The 22043-nt window shown below is 43.0% G+C and overlaps 1 protein-coding gene across 2 annotated transcripts in view; it reads right to left on the bottom strand.

The window, feature by feature from the left end:
- Positions 1–278: 278 nt before the first annotated feature.
- The window catches only part of atxn1a (ataxin 1a), a 90826-nt gene continuing 69061 nt past the window's right edge, over positions 279–22043 (bottom strand). The window contains exons 1-3 of one of the 2 annotated variants that reach the window (XM_056399572.1): positions 20000–20330; positions 11061–13442; positions 279–7579 (exon numbers count right to left, since the gene is read on the bottom strand). In XM_056399572.1, coding sequence (XP_056255547.1) covers positions 6974–7579; positions 11061–12920 — 2466 coding nt within the window. In that variant the 5' untranslated portion in view covers positions 12921–13442; positions 20000–20330 and the 3' untranslated portion in view covers positions 279–6973. Of the gene's footprint in view, positions 7580–11060; positions 13443–19999; positions 20331–22043 lie in introns of those variants that run through there. The other variant, XM_056399570.1, reaches the window with a different exon arrangement.

Raw genomic sequence — 22043 nt, forward strand, 5'->3', positions numbered from 1 at the left:
TGTCACCACGAAATTGTGAATACGTAATTGCATATGTGAGAGCAACACAGAATTTCCATGAAATATGAGCTTTTTCAGCCATTGTTGCCCTCAAAGTCGAGAGTAGAGTGGCAGTGTGTCATGCAGCCTGTGATACACTAGAGGGGGCTATTGCACTCAGCTAAGCAAATGGAGGATATCCTTAATGAGAGGTGAGACAGGGTTGTAACCATATCTAAATGTGGTGCTGTGAAAGGGAATGTCGGGTGTGTTTGTCTGTGTTGGTATTCAAAGAAAGACACAGTTGCCCATTTATTCCAGATATGTCAAGGTTTCATTTTCTTTTTCAAAGAGGTGCATTTGTACAGTTGTCAAATACATACACCAACAGGGTTTCTCCGTTGCTATAGAGGAAAGGGGTGGTGAGACACAGGGACTTGGTGAGTACAATATAGTACAAACAAGTTGGCTGGGAACTGCTGCAGCTCACCGCAGGCCAGACTGTCCATGCAGGTCTGTGCTGATGTCCAGTTCTCTGCCACCATCCCATCGGCCAGTAAGTTTCAGTTCGGTACTTGGTATTACGGGTTAGCAGAGAAACATCGAGACAGCCTGATTGCTAGCCTCAGGGCTGAATGTTCAAAACAGGGGGAGGAATCAACTGAGCCACAGCTGACAGATAAGCTCCACCCCCTCCTTGGCAGTGGGCAGGGTCAGAGGTCACGAAGCGTACAGCCTGTTCCCTGCTGAAGTGTTTGTTGCCTTGCACAGAGAGGCAGACTAAAGACGTTCAGTACACTGAAGAGAAATCCAAGCCATCTCCAGCATAATACACATAATATCATAATAATAATAATTCATAGTTAATTGTCAATAATGACATTAGTTAATCATATCAAATTATATGTAATAAATTTACATATCTTATAACCCATATCAAACAGCCCACTATGTAAATTGATTGGGGTGAAACTAAACTGTTAAGTGGGCCTTTACAAGTTTTTTTTTTTTTTTTTTTTTTTCTTTCTGCCTGAGTTGGTTATCCAGCGCTATGGACATTGACGAGACATCATACAAAAAAGAAAAAAAAAAAAAGAATGAAAAAAAAAAAGGAATCCTGATCGAATTCTGTTCACTTTTAAAACACAACAAAGTGCCAAAAACACATCCTTTTTGCAAAATGAAAGTACAAACATCAAGAAACAAAGAGCACACATGCCTTTTTTTCTGATCGAAAAGTCAAAGCTCACACACCAACATTCATTTTATTTGTCAAGTTGTGCAAGAAGCCAATTAAAAAAAAAAGAAAAAGACATTAGCAGTGTTCCTCCAGTGAGGAAACTTGTCATAAAAACTCAACAATGACACATTCTCTACATAGTTTTAAGTCCCCTGACATTATATTGAGTGCTACAAGGAGACCAAAAACAGAAAAAGCTCCTGCACCAAGGAAAATGCAAAAAAAAAAAAAAAAAAAAGCAAAGGTTTGTTAGCACCGTTTTCACACCGCAACCAAACCAAGCTGTGCCAAGTTCCTGACAAACATATCTGCCAAATTAGAACTGAAAAATGTGAACAAAACAAAACCTAATTAACAGCACAGCCTGGTCGGTGTAAGTGTGGAAAAGACTCCAAACAAACCCGACACAACAAAAGAAGGGATGCATTCCATGAGAAAAGGTTTTCCTAGTAGAAAAGAACCAAGGAATCACCTAACACCTCGGCCCGTTGGACCCAAGAACGCGCCGGGCGCCAAGCGAGATGGAGCACAGACAGATAAACACAAGGTTACGGCAAGGTGATGTGCAAAAACTTAAACTGAGCCATCTCTCTGTTTTCATCCTTATTCACCCACTTTTTTTTTTCACTCTCATTCTCTCTGTCTGTTTTGAATGAATGTTACCCCTAGGGAAGGTATCGGTCTGAGACAGAGGGGTTAGACCAAGCCCATCCTAGGATTAGAAAGTGCTGAAACATTATCAAGTCTTTTACATCTACTTACATGTGCATCTCTGTTGGTTGGTAGTTTTTTTTTTTTTTCTTTTTTTTTTTTTTTTTTTTTTACAAAAAGTGGTCCCCACTAGCAATGAGGTTTCTTTTTTCTGTGGGTCTCACCGTGAACCGTCGAGGGTCAGGGTTTATGATCTCACAGACAATTAGAGGAGAAAACACTCCATTACACACATACACACATACACTCAAACCCTAACACACTCATACACACTTGAACACCTGGTGTACATAAGCACACATACTACACACATGACACATGGTGCAGACACACACACACACACACACACACACACACACACACACACACACACACACACACACACACACACACACATACAAAAGAGACATGTCACAGTCTCACACACACTCAAATTTAGGAAGGCCGCAACGACAGAAGGGAAAGAGAGGTACAGACAAACTCTCCATTGGTTTTGTTTCTGTTCACAAACATCCTGACTTGTTTTAACAGATGTGACACACACATCAGCAGACAGTAAAATACACAAGCCTTTAACAAGGATGAGACACTGGAGACTATGCTACATACACTTGGCACAGCAAAGGGGGGGTGGGGACAAAATCTAAGTATTGCACATTGTGGTACATTTCGGGGGGGGGGACAAAAAGTTGAACTTGGGGTCATCTTAACAAAATTAAAACTACACCAAACCCTCAAAGGTTGTTGCTGTGAGGTGCCGTTCCCTCTCCTGCATTCAGAACGTGTTTACATGTCAGATTGCTTTGTTTCAACGTCTATTATTAAGCATGCATTTCCACTTAACTACTATAAACACGACGACCTGTATAAGCTAGTAGCGAAAAGGAGACCGAATATCAAAAGATGATGTTATGAGGGGAACAGACAGTCCCGGCCAGCCCTGCTGTATCCAGGCCAGGCCACACTGAAAGGTAGCTAACGGTTGTTGAGGGTTAATCGATTGCTTCGCCTCAGGAGGAGGTGCTTGTGAGGCTGGCTGGCTATGACTGGGTACCTGAAACAAAGTTAGCGAGGTCACTACGGGAGTCATGGCAACAAGGCAGGCCTGGGCCGAGTCAAGATGTCTGCTGGTTACAGAGTTTCTGACTCCGACCGGTTGGGACAGAGGAGGTTCTGGGGGTTGTGATCAGTTACTGCATATATGAGACACTTCCCTGAAAACTAGCAACTGCTGTTGCAAACTGCAATTTCTAAAGAACTTAACTTTATGATTAAGGGAAATACAGTTAGCTGAAACTAACAGGTTTATTTGCTTCTAAAAAAATTTTCCTTTATATGACAAAATTGTGTTTTCACTATGGGCAGAAAGCAGGAGTTTTTGGTTGTAATGCTAGAGGATTATTATTGTTTATTGCAGAGAATTTGAGTGGAATTACGTGTGTGTGTGTGTGTGTGTGTGTGTGTGTGTGTGTGTGTGTGTGTGTGTGTGTATGTGTGTTTGTGTGTGTGTGAGGAGAGTGCCTGAATATTGTCATACTATTGCTTTCTTAAGTAACCAAAGCAACGATAGCATCACTTGGCTTTGGCTCAATATGTCTTTTTTTTTTCTTAGTATTTTTTTTTGTTTGTTTTACCTGACTGACAGTAAAAGTTTTGATGGTTTGAGTGGCTGACAGATTTGTTTAGATGTTGTTGTGACTTTGCTTTTTTCATTTGTTGGGACGGGGGCTGGACAAGAAAAAAAAAAAAAAAAAAAGGACAAGTACTTACATTTACAAAACACACACACATACAGAATGCAAAACACACACACACACACACACACACACACACACACACACACATACTTCTATTTTTTACTAATAATGATGTTTCAATAGGAAAAGGAAGAAATGAAAATGCACTACTGTGGTGATGTTGATCTGAGAAACCCTGTTTTATTATAAAAAAATAAAGCATTTTCAAATCTCACATGGGGTCTACTCATTCACTCACCATCACCATCCATCTGCCCATTTATTCAGCCACCTACCGATCCACTTCTCATCCATCTGAGCACACATCCATCCTGCCATCACCCTGGTAAACTCCCACCACCTGAAACAGTGCTGCCCCACACAGTTAGAACTTACTGCTCTATATTTTCAATGGGATGAAAACACGATCCACTTTGCTGCCATGTGACAACACCCAAATACAGAGGCTGAGTAGAAAACTCAACAGATATGCCTGCAGGAAGTCACCACTTCTCCACACCCTTCACAACACTGTAGCGATAGCAACCCATACATGCTGATCTAACTGCAGTGTGCGATCATAGTGTACTGTTACATGCAGCATGAGAGAAACATTTACATGTTACATGGCACCCTACCGTCACCAATACATTTAAAAACTGCCAATCTCATTTTGTTTCGTTTGAATTCAAATATAAAACAATTCACATTACACTTCACAAATCAAACTCAGACAAAGAGCAGGACTTGGGTTTTAATAAGTAAGACAGAGCCTACAATATTGTTCAGTTGGACAAGAGAGAGCTCCGGATGTTGGGTCAACCCAGCAAGCACATCTGTTGAGGTAACTGCTACATCTTAGCAAAATAGGGTTTCAGCTGGCTGAAAGCACAGGCCGAGTTCAAAACTGAACCCTAGTCCCTACACCCTGGACACCTCGGTTTCAACAGCAGGGAGAGAGTCTCCTTGAGACACACTACAAATGGTTCATCTTTAAACAAATTCAGTAGGCAGGCACATGTTACAATTCTGGTTTACAGCTATGCTCGCGTTTGTAGAAACTCAAATGTAATTTGACCTTGACTGCATTGATGCAGAAACTTTTTTCCTCTAATATGTGATAAGTGCCTTTTGAGGAACAAAAAAAACCCTGGTCTCCTCCAGTGTGTTACATGGTCTAGGGCTCCTTTCAGGACAGGGCCGTCAAAAAATCATGTCTCCACCAAACTCCCTCCTCCTGATGTGCAAATTGCAAGATTCTCTTAAGTAAAAGACTCCAAGTAGAAACACTGGACATTTAGCATTGTCTATATATCAAATGACTATATCCTTTTCCTATACACAGTATACATATACTCATACACAAACCCACACACATACACAAACACACCACAGAGCACTTTTCTGTACATATGCACTGTTAGCAGTGTGCATTAATCCAATGTCAGTCCACTAGTGTCTTTGCAGTAGGGACAATATGCACCAAAAAGCATCTGCATTCATCTAAACGCTTACCAGCAAATACAGTACATATTATAGGTCATTGAGTCATTTTAGGGATGGTCTGTACTGTTTTGTGTTTGTGTAAGCATGCGTGTGTGTATGGACAGACACAGACCAGCATCATGCACACTCTAGCATACACACATACATTACAAATATATGACACCCTTCAAAAATTCTGGCGCAAGCTTCTAATCGTTGCTCTCAGTCTAGTACAGAACATCAGTGGGATATTTCCTTGTTACTTCTTATGCCAGATCCTAAACTTTCAAAACACATTCAAATACTTTTCCCTAACTTCTGTGTGGCTAGCTGGCTGTAGAAGCGCACATGCTGAAAACCATCATATTTCCAATTCCTTTTGTTACCATAAACATTTTTTTTTTCTCTAACCATCTACTAACTGGAATTTCCTCCAATACCTGTCACATTCATCCCTTTCTTTGTGATCCCATGGCACTTCCGCTCCCACGTTACCAAACGACCCCGTCACTCTTCCAAAAGTTTCACCTTTCCAAAGTGCTGTTGCTACTTTCTACCCTTGTCTTAATAATAATAAAAAAAAAAAAACATACAGTACTGCGTAAATAAAGAGACAACAAAAAAAAATTGTCGGCTGTATGGTGAGTGTGACAGGTGTGTTAAGTGCTTTGAAACATCCTGACCCTCTCAGAACTGACATGCAGATTCTTTCGGTTCCTCTCACACAGCCTTTCTGGATAAAAAAATATAAAGTAATTCATCAAAAAAACAACGAGGACTGTATGCAGTCATCCTCTTAACATTTTCTCAAAAGTGAAGTTCGCCAACCCAGTGTGTTTGCACTTGTATTTATGTATTAGGTTAGGGTATCTCACATTTATACATTAACATTGACCCACCTAGGTTCAGTCTAGGACTAAATGACCCCTGATTAAGGTTTTTGACAATCATTGAAAACAAATAACTGCAGATAGAAGACGAGGGGTTTAAGAAAAAAAAAAGTTAAAAGAATAATGCTAAAGATGAAAGTAAAGACTCCACTGTCATCAAACTGAACAGAGTAAGTGTTGTTCCCTCTCTGTTGTGTGGCACACTGGCACTACTTGATGACATCACAGATCAGGTCTGACGCACCCTGATGACACTGTGAGTAAACACATGACACATTTAACGCTAAAGACACGGAGAATGGCATTTTCCCAGCTCCCAGTCTGATTTAGCATATGAAAAAGTGAATGATTTATCCACAAATCCTTCATGCTCAGGATCAGCTGACATTTTATTACTCCTGTGGCTCAGTGTAAAACCACTGGTGTGGCAAGGGGTGGTGGGAAAGAGTTTCCATCCAGGCAGCCTCACTAGCAGTGCACAGAGAGTGAAATCACCGTCAAGAAGTTAACCGTGCACTAATTCAATTTGAAATTTACATAATGTGTAAAGTGCAGCCAGCCAAGCAGAGTCATCAGGCGTTGCTCCGGTGTGCCACACAGCCACCGATAAACATTTAGCACACTTCACAAATCCCTCACCATAACTCATCTCATGAAAACCACCAAAACGGCACCGATTGCTTGTGTGATATCAAATATCCACCTATAAAAATGTGTTATAAACTACATGGACTTAATGTAAGGTGATACCATGTAGGGTAAATTTACCTCTACAGTACAGTATTCAAGATAGAAAAATAAAAACAGAAAACAAAACTTTAAAACCAAGACAAATGAAACATTAATGTGGGCATTCATGTTTTTTTTTCTTTGTAGAATCCTTTTTATGTTTTTTTTTTTCCAAATCCCAAGGGTTATTAACAGTCCTGCCTTCACTTGCCAATATTCGACCTTCCCTCGATGCTGACTTTCACCTCATGAGGGATGAAGGAAGGTTTGGGCAGGGTCAAAGGTGGCTCCTCCTCTGATTTTTCTACTTTGCGACCTTCAGGGGCAGACCACCTGCGCTTCCTACCGCCTGATGGCTTACTGGAGCCAGCTTCTGCGCCGCTGGCAACCTGACCTTTAGAAAGTGACCCTCTGTCCCCAAACATAAGATCCCCATTTTCCACATTGTTTCCCCCTCCACTCCCATTCCCGCTTCCACCACTGCCTCGCTGGCTGATGCCATTTTCCCGCTCGCTGTGCCTGGAGCCCCCTCCACTGCAGCCTTGGGGAGCGTCTGAGACAGGTCTTGGGGGTTTGAGGTGCCCGTGGCTGGAGGCTGGGACAGAGGCAGGGGTGGCCAGCTCCAGAGGCTGAGTCTTCTTCAGAGATCCATTCCTCAGGTTCTTTAGGGTGAGTGAAATACATACATCGCCCACAGAAAGCTTGGTGCAAGGCAGCTCCAGAAGCTGGGTGGTCCGGTCCGGGCAGCATGAAGACCAGCCTTGGCCAAAGACGAAGAAGGGATACTCCACCAAGACCTCCACACTCACCTGAGGGCGAGGGGGAGAGGGAAGGGAAGGGAGGAAGGATGTCAATACAATGACTCTGGAATACAAAATCTTGTATGTAAGCTTATGATGTCAGTCTGTGGTTTACATTAAAGCGGCACTCCACCAATTTTACACATTAAGACCGGTTAATCTTTCATAGTACTCATCATCAGTACTACTTGTATAATTTCATCTGAAAAAATAACCTTGATGTTAGCAGGAGTTTGAAAGATGGGCATGTTTACAAGGCAGGGAAGGTCTAATGAAAGAAGTTGCAGTATGGGTAATGTAGGATTCACTGTTTTTGGAGCTTGACCTATATATATATATATTTTTTTTTTTTTTAACTGTATTTTATGAAAGTGCAGTACTAAACTGCTGGAGTACATTTGAAGATTTTCAATGTGTTTTCAGGACATTTATGCCTTTATAACACAGCAGACAGTACAGAGCTGGCAGGAAACAAAGAGAGAAAGATAGCGAATGGAATGCAACAAAGGTCCCTGACCAGACTGGAGCTGGAGACATCACGATCACATGGCCAGCATCCTAAAATCCCTGGGACATGAGGACGCCCCTTTACAAAAGTTTTAAAGGATTTAAAACCCTAGTAAGCACTAGTCTTTAGAAAGGAAACGGTGACTACGGCCCTGACAAAGATTTTAAATGCTCTGGAATATCAAAGGTCCAAAAAAAATACAGTAGCTGAGGAGTACAAAAAAATTAAAAAAATCTTTAAAGCGATTGTGGGGCGACATGTTGACCCTGACCATTTTAACTACCATTAGAGTCCAATCAGGGACCTTCCTCATCTCTCTGTCATTTCTCCTGTGCCACTGTGCTGTCACCCACCAAATACATGAAAAACCCTGGTTTCATAATCCTAATCAACCCTGTTTGAGAAGAAGCATTCATGAAAAAAAGGTTAAAAACATCACAGCATCATTAATTTCTTTTTCAACATTCAGTGCGTTGGAGCGGTGCCCACCTTGAGACCTGAAACCCACAAGTCCTGCAAGGTTGTTTGGAAGCATTTATCATTCCCTCAGTATTATTGAAAGGTTCAATCTCTTTAATTCAAAATGTTTTCTCAAGTGAAAGTCTAGACTAGTATTTCAATATAACATAATACAATATACAATAATATAATGTCCAAGAAAAAATGGCACAGATACAAGTCATTGTACAAACAAGGACAGAGAGTTGGCTGCTTGTTGAAAACAAGACTTCAGTTTAGCTGAACGAAAGAAGTTTTGGGACATGCAGTTCTTCAAATCAGCAAGACAATTATGTAATATCTCAAACTCTGATTGTTTTACACAACAGAAAGTCACAGCTGGACTTTGTTGGCACAAAGCAGCCAGTGTTTTTTTGGTAACTGGTTGTCTTAGTAACCATACGGACAACATATTCAAAGAGAACAATATCAACACAAAAATGAATCCTGTGTAACATTTTCAACAAATTTAATGTCAGAGGCGTTGAATGTCGCTGCTTTTAGCAATGACTGAGGTCTGCACTGTCATTTATATGTATGACAGAACGAGGAGATGACAGATAGAAGCAGAGGAGGCTTTGAGAAATGATGGGCAGAGCGAGAGAGAAAATAAACCTGAGGAGAAAGAAGATGAAGTGAGGGAAGCTCTGAAATACTGTAGAGAGAATGAGAAGGTGGGAGTGGAGGAAGTTACTGAGATGGAGATGAAAAGGCGAGTTTACAAAGGGAGGGTGGGTTGAACAAGAAGAGGAGAGAGGAAGTGAGTGTGAAAGAGAACAATGTCAAGAACAATATAAGTGCGAGAAGCATCAAACACTCTCTCAAAGCAAACGTCAGGTAATATTTTCCCTCCCGTATTATATAATTTTTGACTTCTCAGAGTAAGTCTTCTGAGTGTGGACTCAAAGCTGCTACCACCTTTCAGAAAAAAACAAAACAAAACAAAACAAAACAAAACAAAAAAAAACAGTAAGAAGAGCCACTGAGGGAGTACAAGAGAGGAGGATAAGTCTTTGAACGATGGTCAGCTTTTATGGGGTACAGTATCAAAGAGCAGCCGGGGGGCGGGAGAGATGGTTAGAGATGTGCAGTGTGGGCGGACGAGTCACAGCATGGACAGATGAAATAGATTAACTGGCTTTAACGCACACCCTCAAAGACAGCGAGAAGGGTGCGTGCATGTGTGTGAGTGTGTGTGTGTGTGTGTGTGTGTGTGTGTGTGTGTGTGTGTGTGTGTGAGTGAGACAGTGTGTTTGAAGGAGCTGGAGAAAACCAGAGACAGAAAACAGAGAGGTAAATTGTATTGTATTAGATGTTAGGAGACTGCTGAGAGATCATAGTTATTACAGAGCGAGATGTCTATGTGACCTTTCAAACTTTTCAGAGTACAAAACTTTATCTGGAAATAAATAAATAACAAGCTGGGGCTAATTTTAAATAAGTGTGCCTGTTCTTAGACGGTTAGGCTTAAAACTCAACCTGGGTTTTACTGGGAGAAACTTGAGCGACACTATAATTGCATAAAGAAATGTAATTGCTGGGCATGTGTCAAACATGGAAATGATTCTATGTAGGAGTGAAATGTCACGTACACATTTCCACTGAATGAATACTTGATAGAGAATCTGATGTGTAGGTTCTGACACACAACTCTTTGAACACGAGTCTTTGAACTTCTGTAAAGCTTGTAATCAGAACATGTTTGTTACATGACTGTCATACTATTACATTGAACTTAATAACAAAGGGAAAAGCAGAGTCCTGTGAGATTCAAGATAACAGTCATTAATATGGGAGCAGCTCAACTCTTGTCATTCCATATTAATAAATCTATAAAATCCTTCTTAGAGATCCGTAACACTTGCAGAGGAGAACTACAGCTGGGCTTTAGTCAGCCACTGGATTCAACTGTAGTTTTTAAAACTGATTGTAAACATAAAACATCACTACATGGCTTAACAGATGAGTTAGGAGGAGCTAAAATTAGTTTAGCTAAGCGTGAAGACGAGAGGCAGCTATTCATACTACCTAATTAACACCAATTAGCACAGTTTGTTTAATCTGTATAAAAGCCATAGTGTAAAAACAACACGTCGTGGTTTCACGGGGGAGGCCGATGTGTGGGGCTACTTGTTGGTCAGGAGCAGTGAATTCCTGGAGTTTTTATCATTGCCATGAGGTTGCCAGGCAACCACAGGAGACTCCAGAAAGCCTTTATGCTAAGCTAAGCTAATTGGCTGCTAACTGCAACTTCCTATGTAACAGATACAAGAGTGTTAACAGTCTTCTCATGTAACACTTGGTATAAAAGTGAACGCATGTCTTAAAATGTTGAACTGCACCTTTAAATGATAAATTGATTATTGATATTGTTGTCGATTAAGATTTTCTCAATTGCCTAATCTATAAATCAACTAAATGTTCCAGCACTAGTCAGCACATAGTCAAGAACAGGTTTTGAGATAGGTTTCTCCTTTTTCTCACCTGTGCACGGTGCTCACCAACAGAGAACTGAACCACGGCAAAGTTGGGTGAGGTGTGGCTCCCTTCGATGCGCTCCACCGTGGACGAGTCGATCTTCAGCTCGCTGCTGATCTCGGCACTCTGGATGAAATCCTCCGTCTTCAGGTCCTCCACGCGTTTCAACTCCCCGTCGGCCAGCTGGATGATGGAGCCCTTGATGAAGTACGGGGGGAGTGAGGGAGGCATGGCCGTATTGGATGGGGGAGGAGGAGCGGAAGGAGCAACCAGGCCCGACGGCGCAGGAACAATGGGGAGATGAAGCTGGGCTTGGACCACTGCACCTGAAGCGGCCTGGTGGTACGAGCCGCTGTGGGGTTCCAGCGTTTCTCCTTTGGGAGCAGTGGCAGCAATGTACGTGTGTGGGAGTGTGGTAGGAAAAGGTGCGGCTTGGGTAGATGATGTCACGTGGGAGGTCACAGGTTCCAATGCGGTGACTCCACCTCCACTGACAGGGATAATGACAGGTTGGGCGCCTGGAATGAGTAAGTGTTGTTGTAGGCTGTTGTGGTAGCTGATTGGCGTATGCTGGCTTCCACTGCCCCCTGCGATGTAACCAATGATAGGAGGCTGGGGGTAGATACTTGTAGAGGGGAGTCCCATTGACAGTGACTCTGTAGCACTGTGGGTGGTCTGGATAACTGTCTGGGGCGGCAGTGTGCTGACAGCAGCTTTCAGACTGTCTACACTTAATGGGGATGGAAATGTGAACGAGGAGGTGTTGTTGGAGGAAGAGGGTGTGCGATTGACAGGCTTGCCCAGGATGATGCCACCCTTTTCCAGGTGTGAGGGGGCAGAGGTTGTCAGCTTCTCAGGGCTGGCTCTGGGTGGTGCCAGCTGGTGGTCCCCGTGGCTGTTGGGCATTAGCATGACAGAGGTTCTCAGCCCTGAGGGATCATGAGTAGAGTAGTCTGATGGCAGAACCAGCTGGCGAGCCTCATAGGCGGATAAAGAAGAAGTGGCATCCCGTGATTTGCTCCCTGACTTGGAGAGGCTGGATTCAGGGGATGCTCCAAACCGCCGGCCCCTTTCCAGCTCTCCATTGTGGAGCTCTCTGGGTCTGGAGCCACCGTCCTCTTTCCTGGTGTGTCCGTCAGTATACTGCACCACAACCTGGGACATCCCATGCCCCAAAGTATGGTGGGGGTGCAGTGACTGGGGAGGAAGGTGAATGCCTCCTTGGTGATGAGGCGACTGAACAGTCCGCGGGGAAGTTGACATCTGAACATGGTGAGGGGCGAGGTCTGTAGGGGGCGGAGGCATGGAGGTCCGCCCGCTGGATACTCGCTGCTGGTCATGTTTGGAGGTCTGCGAAGGAGCAGAGGCTGTCTCTGTGTGAGAGGGTCTCTGTGCAGCAAAAGAGGAGGAGGAGGAGAGGGGGGGAGGTGGAGGAGGAGGTGGGAGCAGTTGAGGGGAGATGTAGCCTGTGTATGGGGCAGTGTAGGGAGAGGCTATAAACTGCAGATTGGGAGGCAGTTGGGTGTAATGGACAGTTCCTCCAACTGTGGATTGTGACAAGGGGGATGTATAAACTGTAGGAAGAGGTGAGACTAGCCTCAGTGAGGAAGAGGAGGATGAAGAGTCTGATGTGGAGGAGAGGGATTTATACTGTGGCCCATCAGACTGACTGGAGCTACGGTGCCCACACACACTGCTCTCATTCCCACCAGCCACACTGGCAAGCCAGGCCATGTTCTCCGTGCGCTGGCTGTCGCTGGCAGGTGGCATGGTATGCGGACGATTTTCAGATGGTAATGTGCTTGAGGGGATCTCCCTCTTCTTTGGGGGCAGACATTCATTACTGCGTTCCTGGTTGGACTTCATGATTTCGCCTCACGTCCCTCAACCGTACTTGCGTTTTCTTTCCTCAACTTTTGGACTTCTCTAGCTTTTTCCGTTCTTTTTTGTTCCCCCTCTCTCTCTGCCTTTCTACTTCACTTCCCTTGCTCTTTCCCTCACGTTTGATGTTCTGTCCTTTGTCTCACTTTAATTAGCTATAAATTAACCTTCCTAATCTTGTCTCGCTTTCTCTCTAGCCAGTTCACCCAAAGCTGTTGATTATCAGGTCTTTTCTTGATAACAAAGAAAATCCAGGCCCTAAGGAACAGGTGAGGAAGGATTAAAGATGGAGATGAAGATATGGAGGGGTGGTTAGAGGGGAGGGGTAGGGCGGTCTCTTCGGTCCAGGGGTCTTTAGCGTCTGAAAGGTGAGCTCAGTGTGGTAGGGGAGAGTGTCACGACATCACACCTGCTGCTGCCGCCGGCGACGACGGGGGGCCGAGTGTGCCGCACTTCATGTGGAATCATTTCCCTGCAAAAGCAAGCCCGTCCACGCACAGCACAAACCTGCGGGAGAGAAAGACAAGCAGACTGAAAAAGTGCAGGACTCAAAAGAGATGAATAGGTACATACAAATTTAAGGTCATTTATACTTTTGTTTGCGTGTTTTCACCCAGACAGCAAGGATGATGACAGGCCAGTCTTCAAAGTTTCTACCTTCTAACATGCAAGTACATCAGCTGATTGTTTTCCAATGAAAAAGAAAGAAGCTGAGTGCACTGACACAGAAAGTACAAAACTGTGTTTAAACTGTCCCTGAAGCAAAACAAAAAGTGAAAAATAGATTAGTTACTGATTGTTGGTTAACTGTTGTAAAGGGGTTTTATTTTCAGTGTAAATGTAAATCTAAAGTTTTTACTATAATAATCATTTATTGATCACAATACAGCAACTTAAACTACTTTAGATCATGTTTTGCAACTAGGTGCCATTTCAACGGGACATGGAGAACAAAACATGGTTCTAGCAAACAAGGCATAAAGGATAACTGTGTGCTAGCTTCAGGAGCACAATGATAACGCTCTAAGGAGAGAAACTGTTGAGCAATACATTTACTGTCATGAAGGTCAACAAACAGGCTATGAGCCAACAAAACGATGCCCCGCATCAACAACCTCAGGAGCTCAACAAACCAAAACAACCAAAACAAGGCTATGGAATAATACAAGGACGCTCTGCAACAAGAAATTCAGGAAGGGAAAAACACTCTTTAGGAACTGACAGTGTTTGAAAGGAACTAGAATGTTCTGAAGGATGAAAAGGAGGCCATGAGTCTACATAATGATGCCTGCAACAAGAAAGGAGGTCCACTGGTAGCTCAACACAGAGGGGTTAAAAGTGTGTATTAAATTTGGTTACAACAGCACAAGTTAGCCATAGGTAATCAAATGAAATGATAATAAAACTCCATTTAATACTTTTCTTCTTTTACTACCTTTATTTATACTTATATTTCCAGATCGTTTTAGATCAGAAGAAGAATTGAAGCAGAACAAAACACCTCTAATCACAGCAACTGGAGCAGAAGAAGAAGTTTCCAACACCTGCGGTACTCGGACCTCCAATCACAGACCTGTGCTGTACTCAACAAAGTATGTGTTCACCACGTGTGTGTGCATGTATGTGTGTGTGCCATCTGTTAGTGAGGACCCCCTACTGCAAAAGATGGAAAGCTTGGTGTGAATCTCATAAATAATGTAAAGGCATTTAAAGCACATGTACCGACCCATCCAACCACCCCCCCACCCCCCCCCCCCCCCACACACACACACACACACACACCCCCTATCTTGCTTACTCAAATACTGACACCTGGGCATACTCAATTATGCTGACACATGTTCTTTTCCTGACACACAGCACAAGTTCACTCACTCACACACACACACACACACACACACACACACACACACACACACACACACACACACACACACACGCTCCAACTATGCACAACACTACACAAAAGCACATACAGAGACACATGTATTTGTCCAACTTAAATACTCCTGAAAGTGGGCTAAGTAGCAGTTGACTAAGTTACTGCAAACTTGCACTAGACACGCACAGACAGAAACACAATAACAAGTTTTGTTTGTTTATTTACTCATGTAAAAGTTTGCAAAGGTAAGAGTTTACACTCACAAAAACATTACTGTCAAGTAATAAAATGATAACCCAAGTAACTGCCCAAACCACATGCAAAGTATTGACGAATTAACAAATAATTGATTTTCACTGTGCGTGTCTTCAACCCCCTACAATACAGCCTATTGTGTACATTGCCAATCACGTACCAGACATAGTGCCATTTTTAACATCCAAATACCATGAGGAACATAGACTGAAATATTTGGAAAATCTACTACTGCTGATGTCAAGATACTCCTTTGAGAAAAGAGTGTCAGTCTTCTGATAAAATATAATCTTGGTTGGTTAGCTCATTGTTGCTGTAAAAGCCGACGTCAAAGTATAGTCAGAGTCAGAGTATCTTGACATAACAATGGAAGGCTTTAGCTTGATACCATTACTCAAGATTAGGCATTTATTATTGTGCATTTTGGAAACACTGAGAATCTGAAGACACGGAGCAGAATGATATAAAAGCGAGTCACCGACACGTATGCAGCTGCTCTGGTGACGCCTCTGAATGTAAGACTGCAACAGTTGCTAGCTCTACTCACATTAGACCCAATAGCAGCCTCTTGTATTGATGATGAGTCTGACTATCTGACCTCTGGAGCTGCCAAGTCACATGAGACTGAATCTTTCAACCAGAATGACTGGGTCAACACCTCCCAGGTTTCCTAGGGCTTATTTACTAATTCCTGCAGAGTGACAACTGCCCCCACTGTGTGTGTGTGTGTGTGTGTGTGTGGGTGTGTGTGTGTGTCTGTTCTGTGGGTTGAGGGCATCTTGCATCTCAAGCAGATTCCTGTGATTTAAGATGTGCCGCAGTGCTACTACAACACAACTACAGAGACAGGCGCAGGAGTAAACACATGCACATACGGTACAAGAGCACCTGCATGCATGCATACATACACATACACACACACACACTATCAAGAACACACCATCTGTTCAATCAAGCAGGCATGACTCAGAGGTGTGTTGATAGGTACTCTTGATCGGTGAGCTTTTAGCACTCTCCTCTGCTTCTCGTTCCTTTCCACCTCTCCGTCACTCTACCTCCACTCGACTCCTCTCCTGCATCAGCCTCTCCTTCTTCATAACTCCATTCTCAATTATCAGTCTTCCATCTAATGGTTTTATGTTCCTAATTTTCTATCTCTCAATGTCTTGGCTTCTTCTCTCATGGCATCCTATCACATTAATCTTCTACACTTCTCTCTACTGTACTATATGCTACACCTCATTCACTGTACTGTACAGAATCAAGTCAGTGGAGGGGAGAAAAAAAACTGACAAACTATTCTGTTTGTATTCACCAAGCTCTTCACCAAATTAAAACTCAGAGATAAGAGGAATATTATGTGTCAGAGCTCACAGATCAGAGCCATTTCATATCAGCTGCCACATCAAACACTGACAGTCTGTACATCCAGCTACAGATCTGTTCATGCTGCCATCTATGACCGCTTTTATCTTCAGAGCGAGGCACCTCGTTTCTGACACTTCACTCTGGCACATGAAAAAAAGTTTCTGAAAATTGCAGGAGAAATGCTGTATGCATTGTGTAATGGGATATATTGTACTGCTGTTACATTCAGTGTGTAATACAGTAAGTGTGGTATGGCACTGCAGCTGCTAAGCAACTGATACCAGAGAAATGATTTGACTTTATGCATTACCGCTGTCTTTTACAATACAGGAAACAGAAATTATACACCGTAGAAATGTAGGAACCTAACTATTATACAGGAACAGGGGGTGAGACACATTCACACACATTAATCCTGGGGAAAAAAACCTTAACTTTCACACTTGGTCCTTTCTCTTCTGCTTTTTCCTGCTGTGTTTGTGAGAGAAAGAAACAAAGAAAAAGAAAGAAATGTTGAGATAAGGAGTGAAAGTAAAGAAAAACAAACTCGCTTCCAGCGTGTACAGTGGGAAACTTTATCTTAAACGACAAGAAGAAGAAAAAAAAAAGGCAGAAAGCAGCAAAACTACAGCAAAGGGATCTGAGAGTGATGAAGAGAGGTAGGAGGGCGAGGAAGATGGGAGAACAGGTGTATGAGAGGGATGAGATGCATGCATTGACCTACATTGCAGTAAGAAAGAGAGAGAGAGAGTATTGCTTCACTGAAACTGACACTCAAACACACATTCACTGAAACGCTATGTCACCTGAATCTTGCTGAGCTTGCAGCGTCTGTGTGTGTGTGTGTGTGTGTGTGTGTGTGTGTGTGGATGTGTGTGTAGATATCAGATGACCTGTAACCCAAGCCGTCTGTCCTGCATGTGCTTTGGTCTCTCTCTTTCTCTCTCGCTCTCTCACACACACACACACCCACAAACGCGCGCGCACACACACACACACACACACACACACACAAATACAATGACCCAAGCCTGTGTAGGAACACAAGTGAAAATAACTCTAACTAACTGTGTGTGTGTGTCTGTGTGTGTGTGTGTGTGTGTGTGTGTGTGTGTGTGTGTGTGTGTGTGAGTCAGTAACCTGAATCGTTCATTCATGCACTATACTATTGTCCTTCTACGGTCAAAACACTGGAGGTGTGTATATGTCACCCTCTCTCTCCTAGACACTGACACACTCCGCACACAGTATACATAAGAAACCCAAAACATAGAGATTAATGGATGAATACCGTCTGATGTTTGTGATTAAAACCCTGCAGGGAAACTGAATATTATAATATTTAACCGATATTTCATTATCTATAAAAATGGCATATTCAGAATTATATGTCAGAATAATACACACACCACACTCTCTAAATGATGCATTTAACTTAGATTTCAATATATAATTTATGAATCATCCATCTTTATTCAAGCAGTACTGGAGTGCTTTGTGGTTATGGCGCCAGCACTGCGTCTGTACAGCCACCACTACTGTAACTATGGTCAGTCACAACAATTACAAAATGTTTACACTGACAATAGACACTGAAAGACACAAACACTGGGTTTCATTGTTCTACAGTAGCAACTAATATCCTTCCCAACCTTCACCAAAACAGCCAAGATGTCAAATGCAAAAAAGGCTAAAAGATACTTTGGGGTTAAAAGTCATGTTTGTGTGCAATGCAGCTTATTGTAACATTTAGATAATACATACATTTCAAGAATGTATTGTATCTGCCCTTGAGGATCCAATACAGTTTATTATGAGTTATCATATCACATCAATTGGTCTCACTGAATCACATTCAAGCTAAAATATATGCTATTTAATAGATGCAGCTTTAACTCTAGTTTTGCTGTTGGAGAGTTTGTTGATGCTATCAACTCTGTGGCTTTCGCCTTTAGTTGTTAGCAGCAACAGCATGATCTATAATTATATGCAGGTATGTCCGGTCCATCAACAAAATCCACTTAAACTCCCCTTACACAGGAACCTTCATTCAACATTGCATTTCAATGTTGGTACTGGGAGGGCCCTGATCTGGGGATGGGCCCTGGAATTTTTCTTTTTTTCTTTTTAAGGTGTCAAGAGGTTCAAAATATTTAGCGGCATCCACAATTGAATCCTACGCTCACAGTCTGATCATGTCACGGTGAAACACTGCAAAGTGCAAACCACAAGGGGCAGCAGGATACAGGATGTATTTACTTGCGTCTTACGTTTATTGTATGTTGGTGTAACATATTGTTTGTTTATGTTTACTTATGTAGAATTTCCGTTCAGAATGCGCCATACCAGATAATTATAGAAAAATAGCAACTTTGTGTTGTTTTGCCAACCAGCTAATCAACACTTCATCATTTTGTCTGCAAAGCATTTAGATAAGTGCTGTAGCAACATAAAAACTGTGTGCATAGGCTACATATGTCTGTTCCATTTGAGTCTGTGTGTGTGTGTGTGTGTGTGTGTGTGTGTGTGTGTGTGTGCGTGATTGCCCAGTCATAATCATAATCATGATCAAAGGGATAAGTCCAACGTGATGTGTTATCTCATTGCTAAATATAGTTCAACTGGAAAGTACAGTTGCTGCAGGCTCATACTTCTCTGTCTCTCTCCACTTCTCTATGTCTTTCTTTACGTCTCTCTGTGTCTGTTTGTCTATGTGAATTTTCATTAGCGTGGGTGTGTGTTTGCATATGTGCACATTACAGGGACCCTTGCCAGACTGGGAACTCTGACAAGGCTGCCACTTTATTCACTGTCACCCTCCACTAGTGATTACACACAAACAACAACAAACACACAAACACACACACACAAATAGGAGTATGGTAAGATAGTGAGGGAGTAATGGAGGATCTGCCATTGACAGATGGAGTTAGGGAAGCAGGGGAACAGAAGAGGGAGGGGTGACGGAGAAAACGAGAAGCAAGAGCGAAACAGCGAGAGAGAGAGAGAGAGAGAGAGAGAGTGGTTAAGAGTAACAGAGACAAAGAGAGACAGAGATGGAGAGAAACAAATGACTGTGAGAAAAAGAGCCTTTTTCAGAAAACAAACACTTAGGCAGCGTTGCATGACTTGCACTTTCTCACCCCTTGACAACCCTGAGGTTGGGTGGGTGACTGGGAAAGGTGGGGGGTGGTGGGACACAGACAGACAGTCAGGGACAGCCTGAGAAAGAAAGAAAAACCAATGGAAACAGAGGAAAGAGAGAAATGTATGAAGAGAAGAAAGAGAAGAGAAGAGAAGAGAAGAGAAGAGAAGAGAAGAGAAGAGAAGAGAAGAGAAGAAGCAGGGAGGGGAAACACAGGACGATCGCCGAATGGGAGAAACAAGCGACGACGATTGTAGGAAAAACTAGGGCAGACGCAGTACGCACTTACAAATGACATACTGTGATACAACAAGACAAGCGTTCAGGACACACACACACACACACAAACTTACTCTCTCGCTCCCACACACACTTCATTCAGAGCGAGCGCAAAACTGTGTGAAGTGTACTTACCAGGGTAGCAGGAGTAGCCCACTTCTGCAGCATGCTCCCTCTCCCCCTCTCTCATTCCTTTCCTCCCTTAACTCCTCTCTTCTCCTGCTCTGCCGTGTCCCTTGTAAAGCACCCTGAGTCTCACTCCGTCTCCCTCTCTCCCCCTCAAGCGGAAAATCCCAGGCAGATTCAGTGTACTTGTGCTACAAACTGCTCTCAGCCTTTCTCACCCTCCATACACACACGAGCGCGCACACACACACACACACACACACACACGCCCCTACACACACACTCATACACAGCCAACAGCCCTGAATCTTGACAGCGAGGCAGGAAGCTCCCTGACTAACAGTGTCACACAGAACTCAGGTGATCACACACACACACACACACACACAAAACTGGTAGCACACACTCGCACACGCCCACAGGGAGGGAGTCCCGCATGCAGAGCTCCAACGTGTATTATGCAAGGGGCTGAATGCGAGCCAGAGCTCTCACACTGTCTGCCCCACACACACACACACACACACACACACACACACACACACACACACACACACACACACACACACACACACACACACACAAACACACACAGGGCCCCTCCCACGGTTTGCTCGGCCAACTTCATCAGGTATTCATTCAAAAAACACACACACGCCAGCTGGCTGCACGCCCAGAGACCGCTTACAAGCAGAGAAAGAGAGAGAGAGAGAAAGAGAGAGAGAGAGAGAGAGGGAGAGAGGGTGGGAGGGTGTTACAGTGAGAAGGGCAGAGAGGGGGACTGTGGGAGAGATAAAGAGGGAGACAGGGAGGGAGGGACGGAGGGAGGGAGGAAGAGAGTGAGCAGTAGAGATTAGAGTGAGGGAGGGAGAGTGCATGAAAGAGTGACACATGGAAAACTCATGTACAAACACAGATATGCTTGTATCCAGGGCTGGAACTATGATTAATCTGTCACTGCTTTCACAATTTAGTGATTAATCATGATCTATTAAATAGTTTAAAATGCCCATCACAAGTTTCTGGAGACCAAGGTGATGCTTTCAAATTGTTTCTTTTATCAAACCAATTGTGTAAAACCAAGACATTCAATTTAAAAATCATATAAAACAAACAAACAAACAAACAAACAAAAAACTGGAACCAGCAGATGTTTAAATTACTTGGACAATTAATTAACAAAACAGTTTATTTCTGTCAGTCCACTCATATTCACTCAGTAAATACACAGTTCTCACACACACACACACACACACACGCAGACGCAGGTTTGAGAAGAACACACCCGTATGAGATCAACGATAGTCACAAACAACATTATAACCACTGTCTACTGTGTTTTTCCTCTTTAGCAGATACAGTAGGTTCATTCCTGCTCAGACTCAACAAGGCTGCACTTCCTGCGTTCCACCACTAGATGTCATGACTGATTTCCTCACTGACAGTGACTACAGCAGTCTATTTCCGTTAGTTAGCTGACCTAGTTAAAAGACCATTTGGAAGTAAATATAGATGAAATGTGCTCCTCAATGCTAAGAGATGGAGCACGCACAGGGAAGAAGTGAGCGCACACTCATAAGACGTTAACACACACACACACACAAACCAAGAACAGTAATGAGTCCCACTAGACTCCGTGGGCCTAAACATGCACTAAAAACACATCCTGTTTGTGTTGGTTGGTCTTCCTGTCAGCTTGATATCAATCCTGTGCTAAACTGGATATTCATGGACTCTACTTAACTATTGCTGGGCAGGAGTTTGGTTTTAATGTGGTTAAAAGGACTAAAAGAACATAAAATTGTACCCAGAGAGGCTTTGCATGGGTAAGAGGTTTGCAAAGTGGTAATCTTTGATGTGTCTGTGATCTTTTTTATTTTATTTTGGAAAGCGTTTTTGGTGGTAAGCACTGAATAATGTTTTAAAATGGTATTATAATTATTTGCTAATCAAACAGTGCAACAGTACTATGATGTTTCTCATCCTGGACTCGTTGGTACAGACTTTGTGGAGGTGCTGCTCTATTGTTGATCTGTTACTCGTTGTTTCTGTTCAT

Source organism: Seriola aureovittata, chromosome 16 (assembly GCF_021018895.1).
Source record: "Seriola aureovittata isolate HTS-2021-v1 ecotype China chromosome 16, ASM2101889v1, whole genome shotgun sequence".
Classification (NCBI taxonomy): domain Eukaryota; kingdom Metazoa; phylum Chordata; class Actinopteri; order Carangiformes; family Carangidae; genus Seriola; species Seriola aureovittata.